Here is a 12719-nt window from a genome sequence, read left to right as displayed (position 1 = left end):
CCAGAAAAGCAATCTGTGTGGAAGCCCTGAAGTAGGGCTTGAAGAGACTGAGCTGTGTGGACAGAGCTTCCTAAGAGAGAGGACCAGAGTCAGGCATGGTGGCCCATGTCTGTAATTCCAGCATTTAGGAGGCTGAGGCAAGAGGATCATGAATTTGAGGCCAATATGAATTACACAGAAAATTCAAGGCCTGCTTTCGCTACAGAGTGAGACTGTGTCCAAAATGGACACCAAACCAAGCTCCCAAATAAACCAACAAACACACACACACACACACACACACACACACACACAGAGAGAGAGAGAGAGAGAGAGAGATTTAGAGCGAACAATAGAAAGAGAGAGATATCTCAATTTAGGTAAACAGTCATTAGAAGTAATGACATAAACTATTCCTAGAAAAAGCCAGCATAAATAAATAAAGGAAAACATTTTTCACATTTGCAGCAATCTCATATAAGTTGCCTCAGTTCTAGTCCCTGCCTTTGAGGGCAAGAACTTTCTGGATATTTCTACCATGGAGGATTAAGGCTCAGTTAGAGACAAAGTCCTGCAAGTTTCCGTTCCAAGATTCAAAGCAGTGAGAGCTGCACCCTCTCTGAGAAGTGGGAAGGGAGCAGGTGGAATGAAAAAGAAATGGCCCACTGCTTATTCTGTGTGACTGAGCAAGGAGGCTTTGAAGCACAGTGTCCAGGAAGTGCTGTTGTCCCTGGGTGTCTGTGATTGGTCAGTGACACCCAGATCTCCGATACTCAACTCACTCCTATAAAGTGAAATAATTTGTGCTCTCTTGTTTTATGTTAACTTGAATATGTCGTCATAAGATCTGGCTGTTGGGAATTTCCTTTCTCTCTCTTTTTTTTAGGGAAGTTCAAGACAGGGTTTCTCTGTATAGCCCTGGCTGTCCTGTATTCACTCTGTAGACCAGGCTGGTCTTGAACTCACAGAGATCTGCCTGCCTCTACCTCATGAGCGCTGGAATAAAGGCGTGCGCCACCTCTCCTGGCTGCATTTTCTTAATTAGTGATGCATGCTGGAGGGCCTAGGCCATTATGGGTGGTTCCACTCCTAGGCTGGTTGGTGGTCCTGGCTTCTATAAAAAAGCAGGCTGAATAAAGTGTAATTAATAAAAATAAAAAAAAAAAAAAAAAGAAAGCAGTCTGAGAAAGTCATGGAGAACAAGCCAGTGAGCAGCACTCCTCTGCATCAGTTCCTAACTCCAGGTTTCCACTTTGTTTGAGTTCCTGTCCAGACATCCTTCAATGATGAAGAGTGATGTGAAAATGTAAACCAAATAAACTCTTTCCTCCCCAAGTGCTTTGGTAATGGTGTGTAGTGCTTGTTTTTAAACTGTTTCATTTGGGGTTCCTTAAAACCTCTCCCTTCCAACCCCCCAGCTCTAAGTAGAAGAGAGAAGGTTAGTGGGGAAAGGTGGTGCAGACCCCTTTACTTCTTCCGTCTGTTTAGGGTTTGGTGGGTCTTTGGGGGATATATCCATCTCTGTGAACAGCAAACAGCCAGCAGTCTCCTCCAAGCCACTGTGCCCCGAAGCGTCTCTCTCCATATGTCTGCTCCAAACCACCACAGCATCTGTCTCTGGTCTCTCCGAACATCTACGCCCCACACAACACCACCACACAGCACACCTCTTTCCGGGTTCTCAAATTTATATCCTCAGAGTCCTAGACCACACTCCTGTCTGTGTCCCATGAGGCCCGAGGTAGGAAGTTACCAGATGGCAAAACCAGGCCCTGCACTAGACAGTTAACAGCTGTGGACAAACTATAGCCCAACTAAAATCTCGCACTTGGGATTAAAACGAAAACATGTTTACATAACATAACTGAGGTTTTGAAGAAATCAGAATTTCCATTACAATGGTGTCTCATCACAGCAATAGTAACCCTAAGACATGCTATTTGCTTAAAACCTACTCATACCTTCTGTATACTTAAGTCATGTCTAGGTTATAATTCCTAATGCTACATAAATAGCTTTGACAATGCATTGCTTAGGAAATAATGAGAAAAAGGTCTGTATACGTTCAGGATAGAGCCCTCAACTCCTCCCCTGAAAGTTTTAGATCTGTTGTTGGCTCTAGATAGGAAGTTGAAGACCCAAGACTTGGCTGACATTCTCTGCCTCAGCCTTGCATTACAGAGAGTAACTCATTTAAATCGTATGTGTATGTGTGTAGGGAGGAGGCCAGAGCACAATCTTGTGATTCATTCCTCAGGCGCCATCTAGAAGTGTTGCAGCTCTGAAGAAAGGGGCTTCCCTAACTGAAGTATTAGGGTTCTGCTCCTGGTGTGAGGAAAGTTTCCCCAAAGCAAGGTAGCAAACAGCTCTGCTCCAGCGTGGGGAGATTTCCCATCGAAAGTGTTACAGCTCCTAGCAATCCTGAGCCCAGAAATAACACAAAGGCACACCTCACACAAGAGATTTATTGGAATGGAAAAACCTAGGAGAATGGCTGCCTCAGCTAGAGTGAGAAGCAAGAGGGACTGAGCGGACGCCGGCTTTATATAGGGTTTCTTGGGGTGCAGAGCTTTCAACGGTGGCCTGATCTTAGGTCAAGTTTAGGGCCTGGTGGGATTTTGTGCTTAGGGATTGGTGGGATTCTATTTCTTGGCCCTGATCTTGGGCGTGGAGTCAAATCAGGGTCATGATGTTCTTCCCCTTGCCCTTTTCCTCTACACTATACCATCTTTTTTTTTTTTTTTTTTAAGATTTTATGTGTTTCTGTGTGTCTGTGCATGAGTGTGCATGCGTGCCCTGGAGGCTAGATGAGGACAACCAGTCCTTTGGAGCTGGACTTATTGGCCTTCATGAATCTCCTGATGCAGGGAACCAAAGTCTCATCCTCTGAAAGAGCAGCAAGTGTTCATGTAGCCACCGAACCATCTCTAACCGCCACCTTATTGTTAAGCAGTATTTTTATGAATTGAGAACTTCATATATGCATACAATGTCTTGTAATCACATTCCCTCATTGGCCTGAAGTCAGCCAAGGAGGCCTAAGAATTTGCCTTTCCATTCTAGCCAGAATGTGTATGTGTATATACCTATATCTATATATCAGTGCGTGTGTCTCAATGAGTTTATTTAGGGTTGCTTACGGGAGCATATGCAGTTTACCACTGGCTATATACCATTGAAGAAAATGTCTTTCCTTCCCTTTTACCATCCTCTTATGGATCCTGTGGATAGTTTATGGGGGTGAGGGTTAACTAGCTACGGTTAACTGCCACCGCCTACCAGACTTAGGTATGGGCGGGTCCTCATGAGCCCTTCCCCTTCAAATGACTCCTCAAGTCAGTTCTGTAACTCAGAGATTTTCTTGGGGTGGGGGCAGGAGGGGAGCGTAGATTGACATTTCCGACTCAATTTGAGGAATTACATGGAATGAATCAGAACAAGAAACTACATCTCCCGGCAGGCCTCAGGACCGAGTCTCTCCCACCTTTTCTTTTGCTCTGCGCTACCAATGACAGTTAGATATTTGAATAAACCAATAGTAGCGTGGGATTGTTCTTATGTAGGCGGGGCCATAAGTTCATCCAATTGCAAGGGGATTCGGGAAACAACCTAGCCAATCTAAGGGATCGGGGGCGGAGCTTAAGGCGGAGCCACGGACCGAGCTGCCGCGGAAGATGGCGGCTGAGGCGCTGAACAGAGGGGAGGCGCCTTCCTGCGACTCGGGCCGGAGGTGAGCCAAGTTCTTGGTCCCGCTGCCTAGGAGACGGGACTGTGGGCAAGCGGTGTCGCCGCCCTGCCCTTGAGTCACCGTGGCCCACAGGGCCGGGCTTTGTTCCTCGCTCTCACGGTGCCTACGCCGTCGCGCCTGCGGGTGCTGAGGAGTGTCGCCGCGGTCTGTGCTCCCGGCTGCGCCGGTCACCGCGAGCCCCGCGGCGGTGCGTGCAGCCCGCCCGACGCTCTGACTGCGGACTCCCGGCTGCGGTTGCGGTGCATGTCCTGGCGCTGAGCAGTTTGAGTGGAGACTGAACCCCATAGCGGTTCAGAGAGTCCCCAAGGCAGCCCCTGAGCTTAAGTCAGAGTGACGGCTAGAAGAGATTTTTTTTTTCCTGTCCCCAGGCTGGCTGACCTCTCTGGGCTTCAGCCTTCGGCTATAAATGACCATAACGATGCTTATTTCAGAATATGGAGGGAATGAAACAATCCATTCAAAGTGCCTGACACCCATCCTGACAAATACTATTCGAAATGTGATAGATATTGCGTTTCCTTGGTGAATACATCGTGGCTTCTGCTGCCCATGAAATTGTGACTTCATTTCTTCTTTCTTAAACAGGGTTACTGTCCTGTCATAAAGCTGAGCCTGTCTTAATTGATTACAAATATCGGGGAGACTGAATACACTCCCCTAAAATAAGGTTATTTACGTTGTCTCGGAGTGTGATCAATGTCGTACCTTGGTACCATTAGTAGGGAACAAGAAGATCCAAGAATTTTGGGAAACTGAATTTGTGAGCCTTATTCTTCCGGGGCCCAGACGGGCCTGTTTGGTTATGTTCATGTTCTCTATGAGGGAGTTTTCCCTTCTGTCTTACCCATAAATGGTTGACCTTTTTTTCCCCAGCAACAGTGTCCGTGGGTTGATAAATGTCATTAGATCACCTCTCATCCAACTCAAAAAAATCCTGAATTGTAATGAAGATGAGGACAAATGAAACACTGTTCCACAGCAAGAGGACTTTGAATTCCTCCACGTAGCTACTGCCAAGTGAATCTAAAATTTGAAACCCTACTACTACATGATCAACACAACACAGTTTTATCTGACTCTGAAACCTTCCATTGCTGCTGTTGAGACAGGTCCTTGCTAAGTTGCTAGGCCGGAGTGGAACTCCCAGCTCTGCTATGGCGTCATCAGTACTAGTCAACTGCATGTTGCAGGGGATAAGTTTGGGGTTCTTGTGAGGCTTATTTATTTATTTCCTTTTTTTTTTTTTTTTTTTTTTTTTTCTGAAACAGAGTCATGTAACTTCAGGCTGACCTAATCTTGAGCTTCTAAACCTCCTGTCTCCGCCTGCCTCCCAAGTGCTGGGATCACAGGCATGTGCCACCAAGCCCTGTTTTATGTGTCGCTAGGAATCAAACCCTGGACTTCATGCCTGCTAGGCAAGCATTCTACTGACTGAGCTGCATCCCTAGCCCATTTAATTAATGGGACTAAACACTTTTAAAATCTGTTACCTGTCCTATGTATGTGTGTGCGAAGGTGCCACGGGCGGTACATGCATAGGAGGACAGAAGACACAGGTCTCTTCTGCCAGGTGGGGTTGAGGATCACACTTGGATTGTGAGACTTGCAGTAAGTGCCTTTATTCCCTGAGCCACCTCCCTGGCCCACAGTGCGTAGTTAGCATTCGCAGATGTGTTGCATGACCCTTTGTTTCTAGTGTCTCAAGCCTATCCCGAGGAGACATTCGCTCTCCAAGAAAAGCTTCCATGAGCTCAGTGTGTCGCAGTGGTGGGTTAGCAGGCTTCCTCACACGGAGCCTCGGGGCACTGCCTTGCGTTGGGCGTCTGCCCTGCATTTGGGTCGTCTTCACTGTCACAGTCTGGAGCTTTGTGCTCACTGACCAAGCTCATGAAGTGCAGATATCAGGAATCCAAGTTCTCTCTTTATCAATTGACTAATTAGCAGTTTGCTTAGTAAATGCCAGTACAAAAATTTGATTTTGTAAAGTGCTCTTATTTTAAAAAACCTTAAAATTATGTATGGAATTGTATCTATGTTCTGGCACTAGGAGATTTAGAAAAGAGAGTTGATATGATCTAGGGAATAGAGTGTTCTTTTATTAACTAACGCCTCCAAGTGGGATTTTGCTGGTTTCGTTTAATTTAGAAGAGACTAGAATTAAAATATCATCTTTGAAATATAGTTTGCTGTTTGATTAGGAAAAAAATTGTTACATATTTTGTCTTTTTTTTTAATTATTTATTATTTATACATCAATCTGCCTGCATGTATACCTGTGTACTAGAGGAGGCACCAGTGAGGTAGAGAGTCAGGAGTTCAAAGTCAGCTACATCTTATGAAGAATATTTGAAGCCAGCCTGGGCTAAATGAGATGGTGCTAGCACACTCCTTTAATCCCAGCACTTAGGAGGAACAGGCAAATGGATCTCTGAGTTCAAGGCCAGCCTGGTGTACAGAATGAATTTCAGTACAGCCAGAGCTACACAGAAAACCCTGTCTCTCAAAAAAACAAAAAACAAAAATCAAAACAAACAACAACAAAAACAACTAAAAATCCCCAAAATCAAACAAAAAGTTTCCCCAGACTAATGAAGTTCAACATGATCTTCCAGAGCAAAAACAGTGGATGATTTTTGGACAGTATCATCACATTGGATTTTGGGGCACACAGATGCAGACGGAGAATTGCTTCTAGCACTAATTGCCTGGGACTCTTGCCATTTAAAGTCTAGAGACTTTGACTGTACTTATTTGAGGAGTGAGAGATTTGACATAAATGGATAAGAGGGGGCCTGTTAGTGAGATGTCCTATGGAGCAGTCCCCAAATAGAGAATTTTGATGTTACTTTCAAGAAATTATTTTAATTTTTTTTAAGGAATTGTTTTTTATGTGTATGTCTGTGTGAGTGTTTACCACATGTGTGCAAGTGCCCATATAGGCCAGGAGAGGGTGTTGGGTTCCCTGGAGCTGGATTGACAGGTGGTTTTAAGCTGCTTGATGTGGGTGCTAAGAACTGTACTCCTGGTCCTTTGGAAGATCAGCAAGCGCTCCGTGATCATTGAGCCGTCTTGTCAGCCCCTGCTGTTAAAAGAACAACACTCTCTATTGTGTTATTGTCTTCCTAATAACAACACCCCGTTATTGTGTGTTTGTGTCACGGCACGTGGGTGGAGGTCAGAGTTTTTAAGAGTTGGTTCTCTCTTCACCATGCAGGTCCTAGGGATGACAGGTTGTCAGGCTTAGCAGGAAATGCCTTTACCCACTATGCCATTTCACCAGCCCATTGGTGTTACTTTTCTAATGCAATTAGCTTCCTTCTCATTGTACATTTTTTGGGGAAGGAAATTATGGGAGGAGTCAACCACACAAGAGTAATGCCAATTCTTTTTACAGTCAAAAGGATAAGCATTAACAGTGAGCCAACTAAGTGGTGTCATGGACGCTTTGAGAAGTGTAACTCTGTCTCGATTGAGAACATTAAGTTGTCATTCCATTAGACTGCAGTGTGTGGATAAGAAGGTCAGCTTAGCCAAGACTTCTTTCACCTCAGTTTGTGAGTTTGTGTCAAGTTGTTCTTGTGGCTTCAAGTTAGTTTTAGTAGAGATCAAATGTAGGGGTAAATGCATTTGCAGACAGTTGGCGTGTAGGAGATAAGATCACATCACGGACCCTGGCAGAATAGTGCTTCTTCAGGGCTGACTTTAGGGTTTAAATGCTCTAAGAGGTTATCTACGGGAGTGGGCGCTGTGCTGCAAAACTGTGGTGCTGCCTGCTGCTCTGGACTGCTTCTTGTAGCTATAATGCCTGTAAGCTGGGCACATGGCATTTTGTCTTCTCTATGTACAGCTTTCATGATCCAACTTAAACTTGCTATGTAGAATGTAGGAAGAGGGAAAATATACTAGTTTTGTTTGGTACTTTATTTCTTTCCTAATAGGTCCCCAGTAAAGGGACATACTTAACACCACATTTCAGAGCCTCTTAGGGTTGAAAACACAACAAGAGAGTGCATACGTCTCACAGGGTGCTAAGTCAGGCTTAGACAACTTCAAACATAGCTTGTATTCTGAGAAATGCTGCCAAGGTTGTGGCTCTTAGGAGAACAAATCAAGTTAAGCAACTTGCCAGGGAGGAAACATTTAGTTTTGTGGGTTTGTAGTTTGGATAGGAGTTAGCCAAAAGATCCATCTGCAGGATGCTGGGTTTTTGCTCCTGGAGCTGTGTGGGTTCCTGGCTTCAGTGCCCTCAGAAGCACTTGCATTTCATTTTTCTTTAATTGATTTTTCAAAGGTGGATCCTGTTTCCAGCCATTCTGCAAGCGTATCACCTTACATGCAGAGTACCATCTAGTGGTAAGAGAAATCACTGTATTCTGCAGCCAGGTTGTAAAATGACTCTAGGCTCTGCCAGTCTTGGAGACAGCTGCTTATCTGTTTGCCTACACACCTAATTGCTCATTTTCCTACTTCCTGCTTCTCCCTGTACCTGTACCTTTCTTTCTTTTTCTTTTCTCTCTCTCTCTCTCTCTTTTTTTTTTTTTTTTTTTTTTGGTATAGGGACCAGACCTAGACCTAGGGCTCCAGATGTACCAGGCAAGCATTCTACCACTGTGTCAATTCTTAACCCTAAATTGTAAGTGTGTGAGGGGCCCACAGGTCAACCTTGGGTGGTGGTGTTCCTCGGGAGATAGCCACTTTGTTTTTTGAGATAGGGTCCCTCACTACCTCCTGGGGCTTGTTCATTTAACTAGGATGGCTGGCCTTGAGCTTCTGGACTCTTTAAGTCTTCACCTCCCCAGCTCTAGGGTTGTAAGCCATGGCTCCATGCCAGCTTTATACATGGCTGGGTATTGAGTTCAGGTTCTCATGCTTGTGAGGCAAGCAACTGAGCTATCTTCCCATCCTTCTCCTTGCCCAGCTTTTATTGTTTTGTTGTTGTTGTTGTTTTGGTTTTTTGAGACAGGCTTTCTCTGTGTAACTCTGGCTGTCTCAGAACTCTCTCTGTAGATCAGGTTGGCCTTGAACTCAGAGATCTACCTGTCTCCCAAGTACTGGGATTGCAGGTGCACGACACCACTGCTCTGCACAATGAAAATGAGGAAGTTATATAGTTTGATTTTCTGCTTTCTTTGTTTGCTTGTTTGTTTTGCATTGGGTGTCAAGCCCCTCACAGACGCCGAGCACATGCTCGACCTTGGAGCTGCATTCTCCACCCCAACATGATGTTGATGGCAGTTTTAGCAAGGTTTAGGCCCAATTTACTTTGTTACCTAAAAAAACAAAACAACAACAAAAACCCCACACCCACAAGAAATCCCAGCACTTTGTCATGAAATGTTGCTTCTACACAGAAATGTGTAGGGTAAAATACATACTTCATCCCTCAGCCCCAGTGGATCTTAACATTTTGTCATGTTAGCTTCAAACTGCCTCACTTTTCATGGCCCAGTGATTTATAACAGTAGTACCAACACCTGGGAACTTGTCTTAAGGATGACCTAGAACTCCTGGTGCTCAAGCTTCCTCCTCCCAAGTATCAGGGTTCCAGGCATGCTCTGTAACACCAGCACCTGGAGAGATAAGTGGATCCTTGGAACTCATGGACAGCTCCAGGTTCAGTGAGACCTTCATTTTAGAGATGAAGTGGAGAGAGAGAGAGTAATAGAGGAAGAGACCCAGAAGTCAGCTCTAGCCTCCCCATGCACAAGCATGGGTGGGTGCATCTGAGCACATACTTGCAGGCACCACATACAAAACTGAAAAACATTATGAAAGAAACTGAGTTGATTGTATGTGATTGGAATCCCCTGCACTTGAGAAATGGAAGCAGGAAGATCCTGAGTTCGAAGTCAATCCTGGGCTACACAAGGAGACTCTGTCTCACAAGAACATCCCCACCCCACCAACAAACCAAAGTAGCTCCTTAAAAAACTGAAAGAGTGTGAGTGTAGGTTAGTAGAATGCTTCCCTAGCATGTGTGGGCCCTGGGTTTGAGTGCCATGTCTTGACAGAATGAAGACTGGTGGGTTGAGTGAGAATAGCCTCCATAGGCTCATATATTTGAATATCTGGTCCTAGCTGGTTGACTGTTTAGGGAAGGATTAGTGTGGCCTTGTTCAGGTAGGTGCAGCCTTTTTGTCACTGGGGGTGAGTGGGCTTTGAGCCCATGTCAGACCCAGTGTCTCTTTCTCTCTGCCTGCTGCCTGCAGATCAAGATGTAAAACTCAGCTAGTGCTCTAGTTTGTGCTTGTCTGCTTCCTGTCAGGATAATGGACTAATTCTCTGAAACTGCAAGCAAACCCCCAATGCTTTCTTTAATAAAAGTTACCTTGGTCATGTTGTCTTTTCACAGCAATAGAACACTGACTAAGACTCTACCTTTGAATGTCAGACTACTGAGACAAAAATGGACAAAAATTTTCCCAGGAATCTCATGTTGGAGAGAAGGAAAGTGCTGGGGCCATGGTGCCAGCCAGAGGGGAATTTGTTTCCTGGAAAGGGATTTCACCAAGTTCTATCAGTTTATCAGATCACCGGAGCCCCGACAGTGGCAATGGGTGGGACCACATCTTGTGGCCTGCTTAATTGTGCATATCATTTGCCTTCTATTTAAACCTTAACCTTGCTGGGTGGTGGTAACAAACGCCTTTAATCCCAGCACTTGGGAGGCAAAGGCAGGCAGATCTCTGTGAGTTTGAGGCTAGCGTAGTCTACAAAATGAGTTCCAGGACAGCCAGGGCTACAGAGAAACCCTGTGTTAAAAACAAAACAAAGAACACCCCCCACCCAAGACAAACAAAAACATAGACAACTTAACCTAGTGTCAGGGTCCCTGAAGATGGACTGGTGTGTATGTGAGAGAGGGGGTGGGGTGGGGTACCTCTTTTTCTCTTTCTCTGAGCCACATTGAAAAAGTCTCCCTTTGTTGTCTGTTTAGTTGGCCTAAAGGGATCTGAAGGTGTCAGATCCTTTGGAATTGGTGTTACAGACAGTTGTGAGCTACCATGTGGGTGCTGAAATTGAACCCAGGTTCTTTGGAAGAGCAGCCAGTACTCTTAACCCACTGAGCCATCTCTCCAGCCCCTTGCCTGGATAACATGTAGGTAAATGTACAAGATTTTCTTTTGGTGCTATGCTTTTATCTTATCACTTAGACTAGACTGGCTAGTGAGCCCCAGGAATCCTCCTGTCTTTGCCTCTTCAGTACTGGGATTATAAGTGTATGCAACCACACTGGTCACTTTTATAGTTTCTAAGGATCACATTCAGGTTGTCTGGCTTGATGGCAGGAGCCATTAACCAATGAGCTCTCATCTGCATAAAAAATTGAACAACAGTCTCTTTTGATTTCTTCCATGTCCCTCTCCACAGGTCACTGCTGGGCCTTGGTAACTGGGTCTTTGTGTGTTCTTTTCCTTGGTTAATTTCTTCTTAAATACTGTTTTCAGGGCTGGGGGTATAGCTTAGTTGCAGAATGCTCTCTTAGCATGCATGAAGTCCTAGGTTCTAGCATTAGCACAGTGAAACACAGAAAAAAAAAGAAACACTAAAGAACATAACCCCAAACAAAACACCTGGTTTCTAAAGTTTTTAATGCTTGTTTCACGTTTAGATCCATATTGTCTTGATTTAAAAATATTCTTTGACAACTGCATACATTTTATATAGTGTAATTTGGTCATCTCTATCCCCATTACCCTCTTTTATCCCATTCCTCCTGAATCTCTTCTCTTCCCCTCGAAGCTCCCTCACTTTCCTTCCTCCTCACCTTTCTCTCTCTCTGTGACCCACTGAGTTTAACCAGGGTTGTTAGCGTGAGCATGGGTGAGGGTTAATTTACTAGAGCATGGATGGGCAACTTATGGATGTACCACTGAAGAACTGCTGTTCATTGCGAAAAGCAGCATGTCTGACTAAGTGAGAGCAGCACAGTCTATGGGAACAAACATGAATGTTTAGGAGGCAAAACAACAGCAGTGGGTTCCTCCTAGGGCCTGTGACCTCCCTATGGGGAACGGGGATCAAATCCAGTCAGAAGGCAGTTGTCTACCCCCATAAAGTCATGCTACTCTTTTCCCAGCAGCGTATCTTGCCTGGCATGTCAGTGTTGTAGCATTCAGGGTCTGTAGTTCTGACGTTGGTGATTTTCCTTTCTCATCAGGCTACATAACATCTTCCAGGCAGTATGAAATCCAGCTGCAAGGAGGAAGCTTGTAGGTCAGTTCCAGCCTGATTTTTCTAAATCCTTCAGCCAAACTCTGTGGTGTCTACCAATATGATCTTTTAGCAATAGCTTATACTGTTTTGGAGCCTCTGGGGTCTCCCTGACGAGTAGGAAATATCCCACATCTTACACTGGGATTTTCATTTCCTACCTGTGCTGTACTAGAAAGATGGTCCAACAGTTAAGAATGTTTACTGGTTTTGCAGAGGACTGAGGTTTGGTTACCAGCAGCCATGTTAGGTGGCACACAACCACCTATAACTCCAGTTCCAGGCGGTTCGATTGCCTCTGGCCCCTGTGGGTACCTGTGTGCAGGTGGAGTAACAAACTCAGTCAGGCACATACATTTACACATAAATAAAAAATCTAAAATAGCATGGCTTTTGGAAGCTGGAAGTTATTTTTTGTGTGTTATTTAGAGATCATTCCTCCTTCACATAAAACTCTCCGTCCTATGTGCTTACATGATGTGATATTTCATTTCCCATAACCTGCCATGTAGAAGTGGGGAAGGGAGTCTGCCGTTCTTTCAGAGACTGGCAAGTGCAATGAGATAGTCTAGTTTTTAACTTCTGTTTTGTTCCTCCTTGCAGAACAGTGCTCAGAGGCTTAGTAAGTTCTGCCTTTCAGGCCCCATAATATGTCCTTGTGCCTCCTACATGCCTGGAATTTGTGTAGGCTGCACAGGGGCCCAGAAAGGAGAGTCCTTTGTCACAGCAGGAGACAGCTTTGTCCTCTTCTTGCACTCAGCAATGCCTCATCAGAAGC

General features: G+C 44.9%; 1 protein-coding gene across 1 annotated transcript in view; it reads left to right on the top strand.

The window, feature by feature from the left end:
* Positions 1-3643: 3643 nt before the first annotated feature.
* Positions 3644-12719, top strand: part of Arhgap19 (Rho GTPase activating protein 19) — a 34429-nt gene continuing 25353 nt past the window's right edge. Inside the window, exon 1 of the mRNA XM_055591635.1 lies at positions 3644-3709. Coding sequence (XP_055447610.1) covers positions 3654-3709 — 56 coding nt within the window. The 5' untranslated portion in view covers positions 3644-3653. The remainder of the gene's footprint in view (positions 3710-12719) is intronic.

This window comes from Psammomys obesus, unplaced genomic scaffold (assembly GCF_907164565.1).
Source record: "Psammomys obesus unplaced genomic scaffold, mPsaObe1.curated_primary_1811, whole genome shotgun sequence".
NCBI classification, from domain to species: Eukaryota; Metazoa; Chordata; class Mammalia; order Rodentia; family Muridae; genus Psammomys; species Psammomys obesus.
This window is presented reverse-complemented; position numbering and strand designations above follow the sequence as displayed.